Source organism: Rana temporaria, chromosome 11 (genome assembly GCF_905171775.1).
Source record: "Rana temporaria chromosome 11, aRanTem1.1, whole genome shotgun sequence".
Taxonomy (NCBI): Eukaryota; Metazoa; Chordata; class Amphibia; order Anura; family Ranidae; genus Rana; species Rana temporaria.
The window spans coordinates 157,670,305-157,694,907 of NC_053499.1; the positions used below are offsets into that span (position 1 = coordinate 157,670,305).

At 48.1% G+C, this 24,603-nt stretch overlaps 1 protein-coding gene across 1 annotated transcript in view; it reads left to right on the top strand.

The window, feature by feature from the left end:
* LOC120917916 (puratrophin-1-like) overlaps nt 1–24,603 on the top strand; it is a 113,736-nt gene that overhangs the window by 20,176 nt on the left and 68,957 nt on the right. The window contains exons 2-3 of the mRNA XM_040329523.1: nt 14,245–14,442; nt 15,873–17,619. Coding sequence (XP_040185457.1) covers nt 14,245–14,442; nt 15,873–17,619 — 1,945 coding nt within the window. The remainder of the gene's footprint in view (nt 1–14,244; nt 14,443–15,872; nt 17,620–24,603) is intronic.

The window sequence follows — 24,603 nt, forward strand, 5'->3', positions numbered from 1 at the left end:
TCAGATCCCCTCACATGAGCTTTCCTCTCCCCCCTCACACGAGCTTTCCTCTCCCCCCTCACACGAGCTTTCCTCTCCCCCCTCACACGAGCTTTCCTCTCCCCCCTCACACGAGCTTTCCTCTCCCCCCCCTCACACGAGCTTTCCTCCCCCCCCCCCTCACACGAGCTTTCCTCTCCCCCCCCCCTCACACGAGCTTTCCTCTCCCCCCCCTCACACGAGCTTTCCTCTCCCCCCCTCACACGAGCTTTCCTCTCCCCCCCCTCACACGAGCTTTCCTCTCCCCCCTCACACGAGCTTTCCTCTCCCCCCTCACACGAGCTTTCCTCTCCCCCCTCACACGAGCTTTCCTCTCCCCCCTCACACGAGCTTTCCTCTCCCCCCTCCCACGAGCTTTCCTCTCCCCCCCTCCCACGAGCTTTCCTCTCCCCCCTCACACGAGCTTTCCTCTCCCCCCTCACACGAGCTTTCCTCTCCCCCCTCACACGAGCTTTCCTCTCCCCCCTCACACGAGCTTTCCTCTCCCCCCTCACACGAGCTTTCCTCTCCCCCCTCACACGAGCTTTCCTCTCCCCCCTCACACGAGCTTTCCTCTCCCCCCTCACACGAGCTTTCCTCTCCCCCCTCACACGAGCTTTCCTCTCCCCCCTCACACGAGCTTTCCTCTCCCCCCTCACACGAGCTTTCCTCTCCCCTCACATAGTAGCTGTGATCTCAGCGTTGGAGATCTCACTCCTGTGAAGATAACTCCTGAAGATGTCGGCATACCGAGACGTTTTGGACAGTTTCAGGCTCCCAACTTTGTGGGAAGAGTTTGGGGAAGGCCCCTTCCTGTTCCAAAATGACTGCGCACCAGAGCACAAAGCAAGGTCCATAAAGACATGGATGAGCGAGTTTGGGGTGTAGGAAGTTGACCTCAAACCGATAGAACACCTTTGGGATGAATTGAGTGGAGACTGCGAGCCAGGCTTTCTCATCCAACATCAGTGCCTGACCTCACAAATGCTCTTCTGGAAGAATGGACAAACATTTCCATAGACACACTCCTAAACCTTGTGGACGGCCTTCCCAGAAGAGTTGAAGGTGTTTATAGCTGCAAAGGCGGCCAACCCAATATTGAACCCTACGGACTAAACCTGGGGATGCCATTAAAGTTCATGTGCGTGTAAAGGCAGGCGTCCCAATACTTTTGGTGATGTAGTGTATATTATAATATTCTTTATGAGTACTTGTACTAATGGCCCTGATACTTCTACATTACAGTGTGCTCAGCTCTGCGGTGTCCCAGGACGGGGGATGTGCTCACAGAGGGAGTTATTCTGTCAGGAAGACACATTTGCATTCTGTATGTCTGGGCTTCTCTGAGGTTCTTCTGTAACGCTCATCACACAGACACTTCATTCTTGTTCTCGCTGTGTGTATCTGTTGCTCCATGTGCGTCTCTGGTGCTCTGCTCCGTGTGCGTCTCTGGTGCTCTGCTCCGTGTGCGTCTCTGGTGCTCTGCTCCGTGTGCGTCTCTGGTGCTCTGCTCCGTGTGCGTCTCTGGTGCTCTGCTCCGTGTGCGTCTCTGGTGCTCTGCTCCGTGTGCGTCTCTGGTGCTCTGCTCCGTGTGCGTCTCTGGTGCTCTGCCCCGTGTGCGTCTCTGGTGCCCTGCCGTCGAAGAGTAGCCAGGTGGGCTGGTATTTTCAGTTATTTCTGAACCTCGTTTAAACCCCCTGCTTGGGATTCCTGAGTGGACTTTTGTTTTTCTCATTTTAATAAATGTGGGCTACCAGGCCCTTAACGATACATGCCTGTTAGGTATCGACTCACTACACGAAAACGCATCTACCACGAGAGCTAAACACCATATATAAAAAACATTCCTTCAGTTAAGGCCAATATGTTTTCTTCTACATATTTTTGGTTAAAAAAAACGCAATAAGCGTATATTGATTGGTTTGCGCAAAAGTTATAGCGCCTACAAAATGGGGAATAGTCTTATGGCATTTAATACCAGGATCCTATTTGTGCATCCATGGACATCTCTGAGTCAAAGGTGACTGAGGCTTTTGAGTGGAAACTTCGGAAAGATGGACCGCCGCACTCCAAAAAAACTCTTCAGTTGTCTTTATTGTAAAATCAATGATAAAATGCACTACAAAAAGCAGAAAAAAAATGGTGAATACAGTCTACGCGTTTCACACTCCATTTTTTTTTCTGCCTTTTGTAGTGCATTTTATCATTGATTTTACAATAAAGACAACTCGAGAGTTTTTTTGGAGTGCGGCGGTCCATCTTTCCGAAGTTTCCACTTATTGCCTTGTGCATTGCTGGCACCCTTGGTTTCCCGAGAGGTTTTTAATTGCTTAGTATACCCACCTGGAGCGGTGACTCCCTTTCTCTGAGGCTTTTGACCTTTGGTACTTGGGGTGATGATCTGTCCAAGGATGGTGGGTGGTGTCCATGAGGTCCTAGCTTTAGTCTTTCGGTTTGCGTGGAGGAGAAGAAGTTCTGTTTTGGATCCGTTGAGTTTGAGGGAGCCCTCAGTCATCCACTTAAAGCGGGGGTTCACCCTATAATAAAAATAAATAAAATGTTTTCTTCTAGCATAAAATTAAGCATAGTAGCGAGAGCAACAGTATGCCTGTATTTATTTTTTTAGCCCCGTACTCACTGTGCAATCCTGTATTGAAGATTCCGACTCCCCGCGGGGAATGGGCGTTCCTATCCAGAGGGAAGATGATTGAAGGCCGGCTATGGCACGTCACGCTTCTCCGGAAATAGCCGAAATAGGACTCTTCACGGCGCCCGCGCATAGTCTGTGCGCAGGCGCCGTATAGCGCCGTGAAGAGCCGAGACCTACTCCGGCTATCTTCGGGGAGTGTGACGTGCCATAGCCGGCTGTCAATCATCCTCCCTCTGGATAGGAACGCCCATTCCCCGCGGGGAGTCGGAATCTTATCTATACGATTGCACAGTGAGTACGGGGATAAAAAAATAAATACAGGCATACTGTAGCTCGCTCTACTATGCCTAATTTTATGCTAAAATGTTGGTAATGAGGGTGAACCACCGCTTTAAACACAAATACCCATGGGGTATAGGACTCTTGGTGACTTGAGCTCGGGGTCCTCTAAACTCTTCGCATTATGTAATAACTTATGGCCTGTTACCTTAATGAGGGAAAAACTTTCCATATTTTTCCTGCAGCTCATAAAACTTTGGGAAGTGAACTTGATAATGAGTTGGCCGGCTTTCTGAGAATAATTTCGCTGGAGACGGGGGGGGGTGAGCCCACTGGAAACATTTTTGACATAATTTCGCAGTTCTCGGGTCCCTCATGGGAAAAGTGGGATTCCGACGCAGTTCTCCGTCCGAAGCAGAAAATAAAATGTCAGTCTGGGCCGGCGGACAATGGAACGTTTCAGCAGAAATCTGCTCAGTGGGCACGGAGCGTACGGAATGACCTGAGAATCTCTCCGGCTCGGTTCACACGTTCCTCGGATTGCTTCCCTGGAGAAAAAAAAAATCTTCGTTCCCAAGTGCCCCCCAGGCCCTTTTTTTTTGTATTTGTCATGATTAGATGGTAAGCCCTTCAGGACAGCAACGTTTAATTACCGCTAATTAATTGACTTCTTGTCCTGGCTTGTCGTGGAATTTGGTCACAAAGCCGTGACGGTTTTTGGTGCAGACGGGTGAGGAGGTGACAGATTCCTCGTTTTTATGGCCGTTTTTTTTAGCACCTGGAGCCGCGTCTGTTGTCGTGACTTGACTGGCGCTTTAACCGCCGCCAGGTTTGCATTTTAAAGGGCCAGATTGGGTAAAAGGCAATCGGCTTTACATGCAAAGGACTACAAGCTTGCTGTATCTGTACAGACTCTTCAATATTAAACTTGATCCAAGCTAAACCGCTAAAATCGCATGTAGGCTTTAAAGGGGTTGTAAAGGTTTTTTTTTTTTTATTTTCTAAATAGGTTCCTTTAATCTCGTGCATTGTTGGTTCACTTACTTTTTCCTTCGATTTCCCTTCTAAATGTTTTTTTTCCCCCCTTTTTTGTCTGAATTTCTCACTTCCTGTTCCTCCTCGGTAAGCTTGCCCCATCATCCGAGCCGTTCTGGCTGGGGGTTAGTCAGCGTGCTCGCCTCTCCCTTGGGACTACATCCCTGCGAGGAGACGCAGTGAATACCGCATATCCCCGCAGGGATGTAGTCCCAAGGGAGGGGCAAGCACGTTCACAGCGTCTCCCTGCAGGGATGTAGTCCCAAGGGAGGGGCAAGCACGTTCACAGCGTCTCCCCGCAGGGATGTAGTCCCAAGGGAGGGGCGAGCACGTTCACAGCATCTCCCCGCAGGGATGTAGTCCCAAGGGAGGGGCGAGCACGTTCACAGAGTCTCCCCGCAGGGATGTAGTCCCAAGGGAGGGGCGAGCACGTTCACAGCGTCTCCCCGCAGGGATGTAGTCCCAAGGGAGGGGCAAGCACGTTCACAGCGTCTCCCCGCAGGGATGTAGTCCCAAGGGAGGGGCGAGCACGTTCACAGCGTCTCCCCGCAGGGATGTAGTCCCAAGGGAGGGGAGAGCACGTTCACAGCATCTCCCCGCAGGGATGTAGTCCCAAGGGAGGGGCGAGCACGTTCACAGCGTCTCCCCGCAGGGATGTAGTCCCAAGGGAGGGGCGAGCACGTTCACAGAGTCTCCCCGCAGGGATGTAGTCCCAAAGAGAGGGGCAAGCACGTTCACAGCGTCTCCCTGCAGGGATGTAGACCCAAGGGAGGGGCGAGCACGCTGACTAACCCCCAGCCAGAATGGCTCGGATGATGGGGGAAGCTTACTGAGGAGCAACAGGAAGTAAGAAATTCAGAAAAAGGGGAAAAAAAACATTTAGAAGGAAAATAGAAGGAAAAGGTAAGTGAACCAACAATGCACCTTTTACAACCCCTTTAAAGCCGCACTCCCTCCCACCCATCCCCCTCTAACCCTTCCTGCTATGCCAGGTATGTGCAATTAGCGGACCTCCAGCTGTTGCAAAACTACAAGTCCCATCATGCCTCTACCTCTGGGTGCCATGCTTGTGGCTGTCAGTCTTGCTATGCCTCATGGGACTTGTAGTTCTGCAACAGCTGGAGGTCCGCTAATTGCATATGCCTGTGCTATGCATTTTTCCTCCTCACCTTGTGAAGGCAGATATATTTACCCACATAACCCTCTATGGCTCTTGCCACGGCCAGTTTTTGTTGGATGGGGCGGGGGGGCTGATCCAGCACTGGGATGCCCCCCCTCTTTGACGGCGTCCTCTTCTGGATCCCGCCGCTGGATAATCGATGGCCAGTGTCCACGTTATGTAGGCACTGTGGGCACGACACATGGCATAGGAGTAAACGAAAGAGAAGACCCGCTGTTGCAGCATCATTTAAAGAGAGGAAACGGAGGACGGGCGCCACTTGCGTAAAACTGTTTACATTTAATAAACAATTGTATTAAACGCTCACATGGACGTATCTCTGACGGCATAGTCGTGTCCGCTGAGGTAAGGATGTCGGTGGAGACGACTATTCCTTCATAAAGATACGTCCATGTGAGTGTTTAATACAATTGTTTATTACAATTAAACAGTTTTACGCAAGTGGCGCCCGTCCTCTGTTTCCTCTCTATACATGTTTTTGGAGTTCTGCTTCGGCTCCCCCTGCAAGACGAGACTGTCACCTCACACTAGATCTATACAACTCCGAGGACTTCTATGGACCGGTTTTCACATTGTATACCACAGCTATGCGCCACACTACCTTGTGTATTTTGTTGCAGCATCATGTGACTGACGGGTTATGGTAAGCTAAAATATTTAGAAAGGGAATTTTGTTTGTTCTTTCCAGTGATCAGCTGGGGGGAGGGATAAAATGATCTCGGAGTGGGGCTTTAAAATAAATAACCTGCAAGACAAAGGCATAATGAGCTAGTAATGAGCTAGTAGCAGGGGCGGACTGACCATTGAGGTACTCGGGCACTGCCTGAGGGCCCCATGCCACTAGGGGGCCCCATCCGGGTTGCCAGGCTCAGTAAAACCAGGGACAGTAAGTAAAAATCTGTTTTTTTTTTGTTTTTTTTTTTTAGATCTGTCCCTGATATGTCCGAAACCGACATGCTTTTGATGTGAAAATCCCGAGATTTTAGCTGCCCCGCCTCTGCACTGCCTCCTGGCGTGACGGCCATCTGTAAGCCCAGGGGCCCCATAATCTTCTATTGCCCGGGGGGGCCCCATGAGTTGTCAGTCCGCCCCTGGCTAGTAGTTTATAGCTCAAAAAGTTGATCAAATGCCACCAAAAGAAAACTATTTGTGGGGAAAGAAGGACGTCAATTTTGTTTGAGTACAGCGTGGCATGACCGCGCAATTGTCAGTTAAAGCGGCGCAATACCGTATCGCAAAAAATGGTCCGGTCTGTAAGTGGTTACATTTCTAAATCCAACGGTGGCACCATCGGATCACAAAATGACTGATTTTCGAAAGAAAGGTTGTTGAGATTTCGACCCATGTATGGCCTCCCTAAGGCCATTTTCACGCGGGCTGACCGTTGAGGTCCGCCCCCAAAAAAAAACCTGACAGGCGGACCTTAACTGGCGCTCCATGTAAGTTCATGGAGCAGCGGTGACGTGTCCGCTGACATCCGATCCGCTAAAATACGTGAGCAGTGGATCAACAAGCCCCTCCCCGCTCAGTGAGCAGAGAGGGACCTTTCATCCGCCGGCTCAGCGGATATCAACAGAGAGATCTCCCGCTGAGCTGGCAGGGCGCCGCTGACGAATCCGTCACCGTGTTAGGGGCCTTATTCTATGCAGAAGGATGGTTCTACTTTGCCACAATTTACAGATTCAGGCATTAAATTATAAATGAGTATAAAATCAACGCTTGTCTTTTGCCAGTGCGTCGGATTCACCACGACTTTGATGTGCGCGTCACTTGCTGATCCAACAGAATGTCGCCGCTTTGGATAAAGTGCCGGTCGTATTGTCACAGGCGGGCGCGTCCTTTCCTTTTTAATTTAATATTATTGCCGTCTAGGAAGATGCCAAACGGCTGCCGATGACAATGCGATTCCTTGGCGTCTGTCACTTTCACGCTTCTTGTCTGTCGGGAGGGAAAGCCGCAGCTTTGCAGACTCGGCACAAAGTGACTTGCCACACTGGGGGTGAGGACTGGGGAGCCGGCTCGGGTGTGAGGAGAAATCGGTTTGTGTCTCGTTTTCTTTCCATGTTTCATTTCACGCTCTTCTGGGTGAGGAGGATCCGTCTGTGCCGGATAGGTGAAAGCAGATGGCGGAGCGACATCCCCTGGCTGAGAGCGGTGGAGGGCTCTGTGTATGCCAGGGACTTGATGCGATAACAAGGAGTGCCCTCTGGGGCTCTCCTATGGAAGTGAACTTTGCTAATGGATTCTACAACTCCAGTGCTTGGTGTCTGAGCAGTCACATTGAGTATAGGCCGAAATAGCACAGCTAAAACAATGGTAAAGCACCGCTTTTTTTTAGCTTCTATAGCCTAGAAGACCCCCCCTTCAGCACAGATGGACCCCCTTCTTCAGCACAGACCCCTCCATTCCGCACAGCCCCTCCATTCAGCACAGATGGACCCTTCTCCTTCAACACAGACCCCCCCCCCCATTCTGCACAGACTCCTCTATTCAGCACAGATGGACCCCGTTCAGCACAGAAGTACCCCCCCCTTCCGTACAGACCCCCTCTTCAGCACAGATGGACCCCCATTCAACACAAATCCCCCCCTTCAGCACAGATGGACCACCCTTCCACACAGACCCCTCCATTCAGCACAGATGGACCCCCACCCCCCTTCACAGATGGACAACCTTTAAGTACAGACCCCCCTTTAGCACAGATGGGCCCCCCCTTCCGCACAGACCCCTCATTTCAGCACAGACCCTCCCCATTCTGCACATACCCCCTCCCATTCCGCACAGATGGACCCCCTTCAGCACAGAAGTCCCCCCCCCCCCTTCAGTACAGACCCCCTCTCCAGCACAGATGGACCCCCATTCAACACAAATCCCCCCCTTCAGCACAGATGGACCCCCCCATCCCATTCAGTACCTCAGATTAGCCATCAGCGTGGCACAGGCACAGCAGGTTCCCTCCCCCTGTGTACACATAAACACTGGAGGGGGAGGCGGCTTCACTCTGCTCGCTGTGCCCGTGTGACATCCGGCCCGGGACCGCTCAGACAGCCCGTGGCCGCGAGAGAATGGAATGGTTGGTCAGGTGCAGTGGTATCACCCCGCACCAGACCACCCCCCGCCTCCCCTTGCAATGCCATGACCAGCAGCTTGCCTCTCTCTCTGCCTGTTCTAACCTGCCTGTCATTGCGGCGCTGTCACTGCTTCAGTCGTGGAGGTGTGTCTTCACTCTTCAACAGCTTCTCGATTTTTCCAGGGGGGGGTCAATTTCCCCCCCCCCCCCCTTGCGCTATGGAGCGGACACCCATGGGTATAGGAGTTCTCAGCCTTGGTGACTGGTCACTCAGGCCCCCATCAGCGGTCACATGGGGGTATAGAAGGATCACTCAGCCCTGGTGCTTGGTGACTGGTCACTCAGGCCCTCTAGAGCAGTCACATGGGGTAGAGAAGGAGTTCTCGGCCCTGGTGCTTGGTGATGAATATTTCAGGACCCCCCCAGAGCAGTCATGTGGTGTATAGGAGTTCAGCCCTGGTGCTTTGTGAATGTTCTGGAGCTTTTTTTTTTTTTTTTTTTATGTAGCTCAAGTCCAGCGAATTGGTGCGTGTTTGTGTGTAATATATATATATATATATATATATATATATATATATATATATATATATATATATATATATATATATATATATTGTATATATATATATGTGCGTGTGTGTGTGTGTGTGTGTATATATAAAAACTAAACAAAAAAAAAAGAAATGCGACAAAAATGCACTAAAACACTCAAATCAAGCATTTCCATGGAACAAAAAATGCTTAATATATATATATATATATATATATATATATATATTAAGCATTTTTTGTTCCATGGAAATGCTTGATTTGAGTGTTTTTTTAGTGCATTTTTGTTTAGTTTTTTTGCTAAAATGCAATAATTAAATGTAATTCGATAATAAATAATAAATGAAAAAACATAACCACAACCTTTCATTCTAATATCAACCCCTAATCCTTAACCTTAATCCCTAACATAGCAATAAATATTAAGTAAATAAATTAACCCCTTACAAAAAGTTAAAGTAAAAAATGTATTCCTAATAAAAGTAAATGAAAAAAGCTGAAAAACATAACACATGATGAAACGGGGGATCTTTTTCTCTATTGGCCAATTAAAAAAAAAAAAAACCCCCTAAAGCTCAAAAACGCGATTAAACGCCCGGAAAACGCGTGAATGCAGCCTAGTGACGGTGTGAATGATGCCTTAAGCTGGCCGTAGATGGGTGGAAAATTCTGATTCGATCTGATGTCCGACTGTTTTCTAATGAGCTTGTTTCGAAAATTTGGGCTTCATTTATCTCTGAAGCCAGTCGGCTGCAGCGCAGATCAGCGTATTCTGTAGGTCGGAGGAGTCCTACTGACAGAATGCAGTGACACAGCGGGGAGGATTCCCCCCCATCCACCTTGGACGAGGGAATCCGTTCCGTGTTTTTTTTTTTTTTTTTTCTGTTTTCTTTGATCATTCGCCTGAACGATGTGTATGTGTATGAAGCCTGTTATCTGAGGGGGTTTGTCTTTATTGAGTTTTTATTTTTTTTATTAATTTTCTGGCAGATGTTTTATTATTTATTATTATTATTATTATTATTATTATTATTATTATTAATTATTATTATTTTTATTTATTTCGTGAATTATTAAAAACATTTTGGCTTTTTTTTTGCAACGGAATTTTTTTCTTTCTTTGCGATTTATTGATTGCATATAAAATACTTGAACGGCCACATTCTAGCGAGCGCCGTCTACTTTCTTTTATTACCTCAGGGCAAAACAAAAGGCTCCCTATGAACGATGTGAAACCGGATCTAATATTGTCCCTTCCGGCATATTGCACCTCGAGGGCCCATTCGCACCTGTATGTTTTCCTGCAATAAAAACGCATGCCTTTTACTGCATAGCAAGTTTACATCCCATTCGTTCCTGTGCGGCTGGCGTAGATCTATGTGATGTAACTTGTTTGTTATTTAAAAAAAGAAAAAATGTCATACTTGCCTCCACTGTGCAGTTCGTTTTGCACAGAGTGGCACCGATCGTCCGTCCTTTTCTGGGGTCCCACGGCGGCTCTCTCGGCTCCTTCCCGCAAGAGCTAACCCCCTCTGGGAAGCTGTCTCCTGAGGGGGGGTTACCTTGCGGGCGCGCCCCCCCCCTGCCATACAATCGGCGTCAATAGCCGCGAGTGTACGACTCGGCCCCGCGTCATTGGATTTGATTGTCCGCAGCGGGAGCCGATGGCTGTGCTGCTATCGATCTATCTAATGAAGAGCCGATCAGGCATGGGGAGAACGACGTGGGATCGCGCCCAGGAGGTTTGGGGCTCAGGTAAGTAAAACGGGGGCTCGGGGGGCCGGAGAGTGCAAGGTGGTTTTTCATGAAGGTTTACAACCCCTTTTTTAAAAAGTATAACTAAAGGCAAAAAAAAATTTTTTTTTGGGTAGAGTGGAGAGGGATTAGAACGCTTGTCGGGTTTTTATTGCTGTCTGTGCCCCCATTTAGGGAGATTTTCACTGAGAAAGAAGAAAATCACAAATTTTGGTTTGTCCCCAAAAAAAGGAATAAGAGGGGAGATCTTCCAATGGGGACACTTATTTCTGGTGATCTTGGGGGTCCCAAGGACCTAATTTTGCAGGGATTTCCTGATTTGGCTATGGGACAGGAAGTGAGGGGAAATTTCCACAATGGGACATAGTTGGCAAAAAATGAAATAAAATAAAAAATCCCTCCCTTACTCTATCCAAAAATTGGAAAGAATGTTTTGCCTATAATTCAGCTTTTAACCATTTTTTTTTTTTTTGTACAGTGGGCTTTTTCTTATAATAATTATATATATATATATATATATATATATATATATATATATATATATATATATATATATATATATATATATATATATATATATATATATATACATATATATATATATACATACATACATACATACATACATACATACATACATACATACATACATACATACATACATACATACATACATACATACATACATACATACATACATACACTAAAAAAATAAAAGGGTGTCAGGTTTGACTTCAGTCGTCCTGTGGCTCAGCGATCCTGATAGGACCCGTGTGAAATCGTTGCATTTACAGCACTGATCAGGTCTGTTAACGTTTAAAAGGAGAAGTGCTCCAGCATAATACTGCAGAAAGTCCACTTTAATTGTTGCTGTGGTTGACAGCCAGCGTGCAAATAGCCAAACTCCCCCCCCCCCCCCAAAAAAAGGAAGTCCGTCTGTGTCACATTGGCCTTTTTATTGGGACAGTTAAATGGGGTCTTTTGTTAGCAGTGACGCAGGGTGCGTGTGGGCTATTCATCAGTCCTGTCTGCTTAACCCAGTGCTGTCCGATCCCGGAGGGTGAGCTGTCCCTGACGCACCCCCATTCTCACACAGACCGGCGGGCTGATATCCGTCCTCTGTTCAGGAATGTGTACCCCCCCCTTTTTTTTTTATTATTTTTTTTTAATGCAAACTTAGCCTAACAAGCATTGTATAAAGTGACCACGATGCTGTAAATATGCATCAAAATAAATAAGTAAAAAAAATAAATTGTGCTGATTTCTTGATTAGACAGACTGGCTTCTGAATTCCAAGCTTAGTGTGTGTGTGTATATATATATATATATATATATATATATATATATGTGTGTGTGTGTGTGTGTGTGTGTGTGTGTGTGTGTGTGTGTGTGTGTGTGTGTGTGTGTGTGTGTATATGTATATATATATGTGTGTGTGTGTGTGTGTGTATATGTATATATATATGTGTGTGTGTGTATATATACCTTGGTTTGCGAGCATAATTCGTTCCAGAAACATGCTTGCAATCCAAAGCACTTGTGTATCAAAGCATTTTTTTTTTTTTTACAGAGTATAAAAGAGAGGAGAGGCGCCTCTAAGTGTAGAAATAAGTTGCTAAGTGTTATACCTTCATTAAATGTAACCGTATTGCTACACTTAGAGCATAGGTACTCAACCTGTGGCCCTCTAGCCATTGCCGAACTACAAGTCCCATGAGGCACTTCAAAGCTGATAGTTACAAGCATGTCTCGCAAAGGCATGATGGGAATTATAGTTCGGCAACAGCTGGAGGGCCACAGGTTGAGCACCCATGACTTAGAGGCTGCTCCTTTTTTTTTTTTATACTTATTTGTTATCAAGACATCGCTTGTATATCAAGGCAAAATGTATTAAAACATATTTCTTGTCTTGCAAAACGCTCTTAAACCAAGTTACTCTCAAACCAAGGTATTACTGTGTGTGTGTGTGTGTGTGTGTATGTATGTATGTGTGTGTATGTATGTGTGTGTGTGTGTGTGTATATATATATATATAAATTTTTTTTGTGAATGTTGGCTGAAAAAGTTTTGCCGTCTGTATGCAGAACAAGTTTACGGCCAGCGCCCCTTCAGACAAAAATCCACAGATTTATCCGATGGAAATCCAATCGTGTGTATGAGGCTAGAGAGAGGAATATACACACACGCATGCTCCTTTTTTGCACCGTATACCCGTCGCCCATCTGTATCCCATTCTCTCTTATTCTTCCAATTCATTGTGGGTTTTCAGTGACAGTAATTAATATGGATTTAGTCCCACAAAACCGTCTCTCCTCCTCCTTCCCGTCCCTTTAATTTTTAAGTAAACGGGAGGAGCTGTAATGAGATTAGATTGTTTGTTTTCACCTTCTGTGCGACGGGAGCAGCTGCGCCGACTGACAACGTGCGATCTTTTCCTTTAGCGCCGGACTCGGGCATTCGTAGGACAACGCCTTCTCTTTGTAAAAGCGAGACTCGTTCTTCAAAGCTCGCTGACAGTTTATTTCATAATTGTCCTACAACATCGGCTTTTAAAGGCAATTACTATGAAGAGCCGGCATGTGAACGCCGTCTGCTTAATGTAAATCTGATTACATTTTGTGCTAAAGGGCAACGTTTTGGATAGAGTGGAGAGAGGGTTAGAACTCCCGTCAGGTTTTTATTATGCCCCCATTAGGGAGATTCATCCTCTCTATTTGTCCTGTTGTACTGTTTTATCACCGCAAGGAAAATGAGACAATTCAATGGAAATCTCGCAGAATGCCTGTAACAGCCTGGATCTATCTCCAGGGTGCCTTTTACCCCTCGTAAGGATGGTTTTTATAAAAGATTTAAAAGCTCCATATAGTGTAAAACCATAAACGCATTTATTAGCATAAAAAATATATTGCACTTGCAGCATCCGTATTCAAAGAAAGCCTCAGGTCTGGTGTGCTGGCCAGTGCCCATGGAACGACGTCATCTCTGACGAAACGCGTAGGGAGGAGCGACGCACTGACGTCACCTCGTGTTTTCTCATTCGTGTCCCGGAAGGACGGGTTTGTCTGGATGTGCACCGGCCGGCACACCAGACTCGAGGCCATCTTTGAATACGGATGCTGTAAGTGCAATATATTTTTTTTATGCAAATAAATGTGTTTATGGTTTAATCATTTTATTAGTGCGATTTTTGTATTTGTGCTTAGCGCAGTTTTTTCCATACCTTTTTTTTCTATCGGGGGAGGCTGTCTGAACCAAAAAAGATAGCCGGCCCATGATGACGTCAGTGGTGCAGGACCATTGCTGGAGTGCTTGTAGACAGGAAATGACTGATTTTTTTTTTTTTTTTTTTTTTTTTTAAGGGTTTACATCTATATGTAAACAACCATATATGTTACTGTTTATTATGTGAAGTGCAATAGTTTTGGGTCTTCTCTGTGGAGACCCTCTTTATGACTGGTAAGGAACAGATGCTTTTTGAGTGTGGCCGCGTCCCCCCTTTGGAAATCTGATGCACGCTTCAGGGCGGAATGTGTGGATACGGAAAGGTCGAGGCTGTTTCTGGAAAGGGAGTCATAATGGAAGGTTTACACGCTGGGTAGTTGTCGAGGTGCAGGCTGTTATATTTTTTTTATTTTTTTTTTTAAATGGAAAACCTATTTTATTGTTGTTTTTTTAACAGCTGTCCACTTCTTGTCTCTCCCACTCCAGGATTCCCAGTCTTTAGATAGCTGCATTCAGAAGACGCTGTCCTCCCTCTACCATCCCTTCGAGTTCACCGCGGCCACCGTGCTGTGCCAGGTCCTGGATGTGGTGGAGAAGACCTTCCGCGGAGACGGGCTCAGTTACCTCATCGATTTCCTGATCCCCGCCAAACGGGTCCTGCAGGGGCTGCAGCAGGAGGCCTGTGTAAGTAGACGACCGTAAAAGCTGCTTGATTTACTATGTGACTTGTATTGAAAATGCTAGCTGCCTGGCTATGTAGTGCTGATGCTTGGCATGATTAAGTTCAGAGATGCTTAAAGAGGTTTTTCACCTTGATGCAGTCTTTTTTTTATTATTGTAAAACATGTAAGTTACACCCAAGCACATAACCCACACACACACACACACACACACACACACACACACACACACACACACACACACACACACACAATTGAGCCCCCCTCACCCCCGAATAAACGCATTTCCACGCGGCGGGGACGCCTGAAAACGTTGATTGCGATACACGTTGCATATCGCTGCGCATGCCGGAATGAGAGCAATAATTCTAGCACCAGACCTCCTTCGTAACGCTAAATTGATGACCTATAGGGGGCTTATAAAGTATCGCCTATGGAAAATATAGGGTACGGTCGTTTATCACCATTTCACGGGCGCGCGTACATTTAAAGTGGTCATAAAGGTTCCGTTTTTTTTTTTTTTTTTTAATAACAAACATGTCATACTTACCTCCACTGTGCAGTTCGTTTTGCACAGAGTGGCCCCGATCCGCCTGTTCTTGGGTCCCACGGCGGCTCCTCCCCGCATTAGATAACCCCCTCTGGGAAGCTCTCTTCCGAGAGGGTTACCTTGCGGGCGCGCTCCTGAGTCATACACTCTGCGTACATAGACGCCAAGTGTATGACTCGGCTCCGCCCCCCCCCGTCGCCCGCGTCATTGGATTTGATTGTAAGCAGTGGGAGCCAATGGCTACGCTATCAATCTATCTAATCAAAGCCGGGACTCCGTGGAGAGGAGGAAGCGCACACAGAAATTCGGGGCTCAGTTAAGTAAAATGGGGGGGGGGGGGGGGGGCGGGCTGAGGCAGGGCTGTCTTAATGAGGTCACACCTGGGCACTGCCCAGGGTCCCCAGCTGCATGGGGGGCCCCCTGCACTTCCCCAAAGCAGGGTGTAGAGGGGTCAGAGTGCTGGGGGGAATATCTGGTGTATAGAGGGGTCAGAGTGCTGGGGGGAATATCTGGGGTATAGAGGGGTCAGTGCTAGGGGGATATCTGCTCTGTTTACCTGCGCTGTCTCCATTGTAGGGGCCCCAGAGCTTTACTTTGCCCAGGGGCCCATGAAGCTATTAAGACGGCCCAGGGCTGAGGGGCCAGGCATTGCAAGGTGTTTTTGCAATGTCCAGCTCTATAGAGTAGCGTGGGCTGCCATCCACCCACTCATTGTGGCCCGCAACCAGTTACCAAGTCGCTTAGGTGGCTCTCACTCTTTGAAAGGTTGGGCACCCCTGATTTAGATGATGATGATTTTTTTTTTTTTCAGCTTGGATATTGGCTTTAAGTTTTTTTTTTTTGCCTTATTTAATAATTTTTATATCTCATCTTCTCTCTGGCAGCTGCAGTACTGCGGGTTGCTCTTCCGACATGCTGGGTGGCCCCTGTGTATCCATGACAAGGTTGTCCTGCAACTGGCTTCCATTGACTGGAGACTCCTTCGACCCGGAGACTTCTACCTTCAGGTTGTGCCTTATCTGAGAAAGACTCCGAGGATCGTGCTCAAATGCCTGGCCCAAGACCAACATAACGTCGAGGAGGTGGTGCTGCCAGAAGTGTCTTACACCTCCATTTTTACAGTGGAATGGTTGGAGTTTATCAACTCCGAGAGGGTCGGGGCCTTGCTGGAGAACTGCCTCCTGACGTCTGATGACCAGCTCTTCAGGGTCTCCTGGGGTATAGTGGTTCATCCTGAGTTTATAGAGAAAACAGAGCCAGCTGAGAAGGCGACAGAAATTGGTGAAAACTCGGGCTTGCCTTCTGAACCAGCGAACAGAAGGTCGTCTGACCCCCATATGGGAGATTTGATGGTTATAGACAATGCAGCTGTTCTCGATGAGCCAAGCACCAGCTATGATGAGGAGCCAGTGGTTAAAGCTTTGGACACCAAAACGGAATGCTCTAGTGATCTCGAAGGGGAGTATGTTGAATTGCGCGATATCAAAGTGCCCCGTTTTGGGCCTCAGAAAGGGTCCTTAACGCAGTCAGTTGCCTTAAACTACAAAAGCCAGTGCAAATCCAACCAAAGAGCACAAAATAGCCAAACTGTATGTAATCTGGGCAGCAGGGAATGTACGGAGGGTCTCCTTTCCTACCCTGTAGAGCCTTGTGAAAAAAACACTATAATGGGAGCAAGCGTAACGCACTACATTGCTGAGAATGCACAAAAGCCAGAGTCTTTTGGCCTGGTGGACATCGAGTTTGGGGGTCGAGAGTCCCCATTGTCTGACCGTACCGCTTTGATTGTTGACAAAGGAAGTAAGCCTTTCTACCAAGATTTTAATGTCGAAAACGAGGCCTCGCGTAAGGCTTTGCAGCAAGAAGCTGACGCCGATACAAACGCAGCTGATAACGGCCTACAGTGCTGCGAACGGCCAAGTTCAGAGCCGACTAATTATGGCGATTTATCCTTCCGGGAGGAAACCCAAAACCACTTAAGAGAAAGCATCGAGGACGGCCAACTGACGGATGCTTATCAAGAACCTGCTACAGAGCATTCCAGGGCACCGGAGTGTCCAAACACCGAGACCTTGGAATGTTCTAGCCAAGGGATTTCTAAAACGTGTGCCGACCAGGCCGAAACTGGGGAGAGCGACCAATCCGTGCCTTTGTTGGTAAACGAGACGCATGAAGCGGAATACTTGAAGGAGGCCAACGCGGACATAATAATCCATGTAGATGTTGTTGTAGACCAGTGTGATTGGCCTGTCGTTGAGCACCAGCCTTCTCCTTTAGATGCGAGTGACCAAAATGTGCAAGTGGAGGTAGACCAGCAACATGACCTTGACATTTGTGGGGAGCAGCCCGAAGGAGTTGACAGTTCAGAGATTAATGGCGCCACAACTGACGCAGCTGCGGAGACTGAGGAAAGGACTGAACAGGAATCGCGGCAGTGTGATGACGGCTTGTCCAGTTGTCCACAAAACGCCAGCTGCCGGTTATCTCCGTCGTCGCAGTTGCCACTAGAAACCCTTCATGAGGACACAGAGGAAGAGCAAGGTGAGGACACCGAGACCACCGAGCCCCAGGCCGAGACCACAGACCCCGCCATTGAAGAGGCGGCCCCGGATCAGAATGCCGCATTGACAGGTAAATAGGAATTGATGGTCTTTTTAATATGTAATCTGAAGATACAGATTCAAGATATGAAGTGGGAAGGGGAGAGGGATTTTAACGGTGCAATGGGTACAAGAAATGAGAAAATGGTAACAATTACATATAACATTGAATTTTTAATATGTTTAAAGATTAAAAGACATTGGGACAGTGATCAAAAGATAGGCAGAAAATCATTTAAATGGTGGTCACAACAAGCGGGTCTGGGTTGTAAAAGAGAAAACGTGCACGATGTCCCGACATGTTTCGCTGTATTGCTTCTTCAGGGGATGTGCAAGCTAGATCAAGGATACCAAGAGTAACTGTACAAATATAGAAACAAAAAATAATTTGCAGTGACTTATTTTTACATGCAGCTTAATTACTTTGTGATTATTGTCTATTTATATAATTTTTTTGAATTTATATTTGTAGTTACTCTTGGTATTATTGATCTATCTTGCACATCCCCTGAAGACGAAAACCCAATACAGCGAAACAGGTCGGGGGGGGGTCATACACTCGGCGTCCATAGCCGCTGAGTGTATGACTCGGCCCCGCCCCACGGCGACAGCATCGTTGGATTTTATTGACAGCAGCGGGAGCCAATGGCTGCGCTGCTATCAATCTATCCAATGAAGAGCTGAGAAGCCGTGGAGAGAGCGACGCGGGATCACGCCCACAGAAATTCGGGGCTCGGGTAAGTAAATCTGGGGGGCCGGACACTGCAAGGTGTTTTTTCACCTTAATGCATAGGATGTATTAAGGTGAAAAACACTAAGCTGTACAACCCCTTTTTAAGGTCTTGTTTTTCCATTTTCTTGTAGGGGTCCCCCTAATATCGGTGGCTCCATCAGCTTCCCCCTAACATCAGGGGTACTGCCATATCCCCCCCCTTACATCAGGGTCCCCATCAGAGTAAACTTGCAAATCAGGGTAACTGTCGGTCGCCCCCACACCTTACAAATCAGGTTCTCTTTTGGAGTCCCCCCTAACATCTGGGGCGCCATCAGAATCCCACGAACATCAGCGGCCCCACCATACCCCCCCTTCTCCTACAAATCACGGTCACTCCCTCCACTTACAAATTAGGGTCACTGTCATTCCTTTCTTACATCAGGGTCCCCTGTCAAAGTCGCACCCCCCACCTTACAAGTCAGGTTCCCTATTGGGAGTCGCCCCTAACATCTGGGGCGCCATCAGATTCCCACTAACATCAGCGGCCCCACCATACCCCCCCCCCCCTCTCCTACAAATCATGGTCACTGTCATTCCTTTCTTACATCAGGGTCCCCTGTCAGTCGCACCCCCCACCTTACAAGTCAGGTTCCCTATTGGGAGTCACCCCCAAATCAGGGGCGCCATCAGATTCCCACTAACATTAGCGGTCCCGCCAGACTCCAAATCAGGATTATCCCCTCCACTTACAGGGTCAGAGTCCCCCCCCCCCCCCCTATACAACAGGTTCACCTCTAACATCAGGAGCCCCATCATAGTCCCCCTAACATCAGGGGCCCTGCCAGATTCCCTCCCTAAAAATCAGGGGCACCATCAGAATTCCCCCCTAACATCATGGACTCCCCCCTCACCATCAGAGTCCCCCCCCTCTCTTAAATCAGGTTCACCCCTAACATCAGGGGCACCATCAGAATCCCCCCTAACATCAGGGACTCCCGCCCCTCACCATCAGAGGTCCCCCCCCCCTCCCTTAAATCAGGTTCACCCCTAACATCAGGGGCCCCATGATAGTAGTAGAGCAGAGGTGCGTCTTTTATCACATATGTAATCTGTTAGTTCTTCACAGATATCTAATAAACTTTTCTGAATGAATATTTGTTTTATAACACGGGGAGGAACGCGCCAGGGAATAAAGGCCCCTTCACTTTGTAGTAGTTCCAGGAAAACCTTATAAATCTGGAGGCGGGATCTCCTTTTCATTTTGCTTTTTATTGCGGCTTTTTTTTAATACCGTCCTCGTTTCTATTACTTGAGGTATTTGGCACGTTAAATACAGGTGAAGTGCAACGCAAAGGGCCACAATGTAGGCAGAGCGGCCTGCAATTGTAGACTTGGGGAGGAGCGATTTCACGCCCTTTACAAAGTATATTGGGGTTGTCAAGGGACACGCTAGTCGAACATTAAAATAATTAAAATCGCATTTTAAAGGTGAATTCCTTGTATGCATTTTTTTTTTTATACATACAGTGGGGCAGATTCAGATAGAGATACGACGGCGTGTCTCCTGATACGCCGTCGTATCTCTGAGTTCCGACGGTCGGATCTATGCGACTAATTCATAGAATCAGTTCCGCATAGATCTCTCTAAGATCCGACAGGTGTAAGTGACTTACACCGTCAGATCTTAGGCTGCAATCTCCCGCTGGCCGCTAGGTGGCGCTTCCGTTTGTATACGCGACGAATATGCAAATGAGGAGATCCGGCGATTCAAAAACGAACGCCCGCCCGTTACTTTTTTTTTTACGTCGTTTGCGTTTGGCTTTTTTCCGGCGGATAGTTACCCCTGCTATATGCGGCGTATCCTATGTGAAGTATGGCCGTCGTTCCCGCGCCGAGTTTTGATTTTTTTTACGTCGTTTGCGTAAGTCGGTCGGGAATACGGATGGACGTAATTTACGTTCACGCCGAAACCAATGACGTCCTAGCGACGTCATTTGGAGCAATGCACGCTGGGAAATTTTAGCCGGCGGCGTATGCGCAGTAAGATCGGCGCGGGGACGCGCCTGATTTAAATAGTAAACTCCCCCTAGCCGCGGAATTTGAATTCTGCCGGGGGATTTACGATCCGCCGGCGCAACTTTAGAGGCAAGTGCTTTCTGAATACAGCACTTGCCTCAAAAACTTGCGCTGGCGGATCGTAAATCAGATAGATTACGCGGATCTATAGAAATTTGTAGGGGGGGACATGGCTGAAATTTGTAGGGGGGGACATGGCTGAAATTTGTAGGGGGGACATGGCTGAAATTTGTAGGGGGGGACTTGGCTGAAATTTGTAGGGGGGGACTTGGCTGAAATTTGTAGGGGGGACTTGGCTGAAATTTGTAGGGGGGGACTTGGCTGAAATTTGTAGGGGGGACTTGGCTGAAATTTGTAGGGGGGACTTGGCTGAAATTTGTAGGGGGGACTTGGCTGAAATTTGTAGGGGGGACTTGGCTGAAATTTGTAGGGGGGACTTGGCTGAAATTTGTAGGGGGGACTTGGCTGAAATTTGTAGGGGGGACTTGGCTGAAATTTGTAGGGGGGACTTGGCTGAAATTTGTAGGGGGGACTTGGCTGAAATTTGTAGGGGGGACTTGGCTGAAATTTGTAGGGGGGACTTGGCTGAAATTTGTAGGGGGGACTTGGCTGAAATTTGTAGGGGGGACTTGGCTGAAATTTGTAGGGGGGACTTGGCTGAAATTTGTAGGGGGGACTTGGCTGAAATTTGTAGGGGGGACTTGGCTGAAATTTGTAGGGGGGACTTGGCTGAAATTTGTAGGGGGGACTTGGCTGAAATTTGTAGGGGGGACTTGGCTGAAATTTGTAGGGGGGACTTGGCTGAAATTTGTAGGGGGGACTTGGCTGAAATTTGTAGGGGGGACTTGGCTGAAATTTGTAGGGGGGGACTTGGCTGAAATTTGTAGGGGGGGACTTGGCTGAAATTTGTAGGGGGGGGACTTGGCTGAAATTTGTAGGGGGGGACTTGGCTGAAATTTGTAGGGGGGGACTTGGCTGAAATTTGTAGGGGGGGACTTGGCTGAAATTTGTAGGGGGGGACTTGGCTGAAATTTGTAGGGGGGGACTTGGCTGAAATTTGTAGGGGGGGACTTGGCTGAAATTTGTAGGGGGGGACTTGGCTGAAATTTGTAGGGGGGGACTTGGCTGAAATTTGTAGGGGGGGACTTATTTAAAAAAAAAGTATCGGTATCGGCGAGTACATGAAAAAAGTATCGGTACTTGTACTCAGTCCTAAAAAAAAGTGGTATCGGGACAACCCTATAGAGAACCTTAGTGAACAAACAGCATCATGAAGGCCGAGGAACACACCAGACAGGTCAGGGATAAAGTTGTGAAGAAGTATAGGGTTGGTTTATATGACTGGACATCCATATTCATCTCTCATCTCCTTCCGTATTCCAGTAATAAGTGAAGTATCATTGTTGGGTATTGCGATTTATAAACAGATACGCTTTTATTTTGGGATGGGCCATAAAACGATGGCGTCTTTACGCACAGGAATAGTCTTATCAGCGGAGATATATTTGTCTTCGAAGAAGCGTCCTCGGATATTTCCTGAGCGCTCCTATACATGTGGTCACTTCCCGTCCATTGTCTGTGTGTAGGAGAGGTCAGAGCATTGTGTTCATGTAGGAAGGACAGAGCCGCCATTCACAACGCGTTGGGTGACGGCAGCTGCTGTGTCACACTCCGGTGACCTCTCCTGTCATCTGATAGCGTCAGACTCTTAAAGGGAAAGTAGGCTCTGCTTATCCTGGTAAATGGCAAGGATCATGGGCAATAGGTATTGGATACACGAGATTAGCAAAAGTATTGGGACGCCTGCTTTTACATGAACTTTTAATGACATCCCAGTCTTGGTCCGTAGGGTTCATTATTGAGTTGGCCTACCCTGTCCTCGAGGTTTAGGAGGGTGTCCATGGGAATGTTTGACCATTCTTCCAGAAGAGCATGTCAGGCACTGATTTTGGACCTGGCTCGCCGTCTCCACTCTAATTCACCCCAAAGGTGTTCTATCGGGTTGAGGTCAGGACTCTTTGCAGGTCAGTCAAGTTCCTCCAAACTCGCTCATCCATGTCTTTTTGGACCTTGCTTTGTGCCCTGGTCCAAATCATTTGGTGTGGGGTTGTTTTTAAGGGGTTGGGGTTGGCCCCTTAGTTCCAGTGAAGGGAACTCTTAAAGGGGAGGTTCACCCTAAAAACCACTTTCTCTAATTACACTGGCCCCCCACATTACAATACAATTATGCCTATTAGTTTTTTTTTTTTGATGATGTACATACCTTGGTACAGCTATTCACCTGTGGCTTCCGGGTTGCGAGTCCCGCGGGAGTGGGCGTTCCTAACATGCTGGTGATTGACGTGATGACAAAAAACGAGCTCCCCCCGTCGCGTAAGCCGCGTCACGATTGGCGAAAGGAGCCGAACAGCGATGCGCAGTATAGCGCCGATTTGCCGTTCGGGCTCCTTTCGCCAATCGTGACGCGGCTTACGCGACGGGGGGGGAGCTCGTTTTTTGTCATCACGTCAATCACCAGCATGTTAGGAACGCCCACATGTTAGCCACGGGTGAATAGCTGTACCAAGGTATGTACAGCATAAAAAAATATCTAATAGGCATAATTGTATTGTAATGTGGGGGGCCAGTGTAATAAGGGAAAGTCGTTTTTAGGGTGAACCTCCCCTTTAAGCATTTTTTTTTTGGCCCACTACCAGCTGAGACATGCTCTGACATGTGTTGTGACATTTGAGGTTCCTCCGTGACCAATGAGGGATGAGAGAACAAGGTTTGGTGAAGGTTTCCACCTCACGTTGCCTCACGCACCCGGTGAAGCGTTTACATACCGGGCGGTTAGCATGCTGTGCAGCAGCCAGGATGGGAAAACTCATTGAGCTGGGGGGGGGGGGGGGGGTCTCCGTTTTATTGCTAAACTGGTGGGGTCTCCAGCTGTGGGTGATCCTGTCGGGCCTCCCGTCAGTTGTGGAGGAGTCAGTTGATTATCTGATCCAGGTCTCCAAACATCGCTTCCTTTTTTTCCTCTTTTTTGTAGCCAGACATTGTTTTGAGAACTGATTTTGGAAAATTACCGAGTTCAGAGCTGAGATACATAAAAGTTTATTTTTTATTTGTTCTATTGGGTTGTTTTGGCTGCAGGCGGTTATTCAGTAGTAGTATGGTTGTGTTTTTTTTTTTTTGTTGTTTTTTTAAGAGTGTGGAGCTCACCTTTAATATTTTAAGAGGGGTAGCATGATTGGACCTAGGGAGCTTTGGAGTGGGTAGGAGGGATGGCATGAAGGGACCTGGGGAGCTTTGGAGTGGGTAGGAGGGATAGCATGAAGGGACCTAGGGAGCTTTGGAGTGGGTAGGAGGGGTAGCATGATTGGACCTGGGGAGCTTTGGAGTGGGTAGGGGGGTTGCATGACGGGACCTGGGGAGCTTTGGGATGGGTGGGGGGGGGGGGGGTCTTGGCTCGCAGCAGGGTGGAAGGATTGCGTAGCCATAGATTAGGAGCAAGGGAATAGAATGGGGTAGGGTAGTAAGAGAAAGCCAGGCGGATTGAGAAACCCAAGAGAAGTGGACGGAGGGGACCCGAAAGAAGTGCTGTTGGGGAAAGCAATTGTCAAGAAGGGATCTCCAGGAAATGGGTGAGTTTTGTGCTGAAAGGGCTTGCCAGGTGAGGGACCTCTGGGAGAAGTGCTGTTGGGGGTTGCAAAGAGGGGGACCTCTGGGAGCAATGCTGGTGAAGTGAGAGGTTGGCAGGAGGGGACCACCGGAAGCAATGTTCTGAGTTGGAGCTGGTAGGTGGAGGTCTTGGGGAGCTTTGGAGTGGGTAGGAGGGGTAGCATGATGGGACCTGAGGAGCTTTAAAATGGGCAAGAGGGATAGCATGAAGGGACCAGGGGAGCTTTGGAGTGGGTAGGAGGGGTAGCATGACAGGACCTAGGGAGCTTTGGAGTGGGTAGCATGACGGGACCTAGGGAGCTTTGGAGTGGGTATGAGGGAGTAGCATGACTGGACCCGGGGAGCTTTGGAGTGGAAAGGAGGGGGTAGCATGACGGGACCTGGGGAGCTTTGGGATGGGTGGGAGGGGTAGCATGATGGGACCCGGGGAGCTTTGGAGTGGAAAGGAGGGGGTAGCATGACGGGACCTGGGGATCTTTGGAGTGGGTAGGAGGGGGTAGCATGATGGGATCTGGGGAGCTTTGGAGTGGGTAGGAGGGGGTAGCATGATGGGATCTGGGG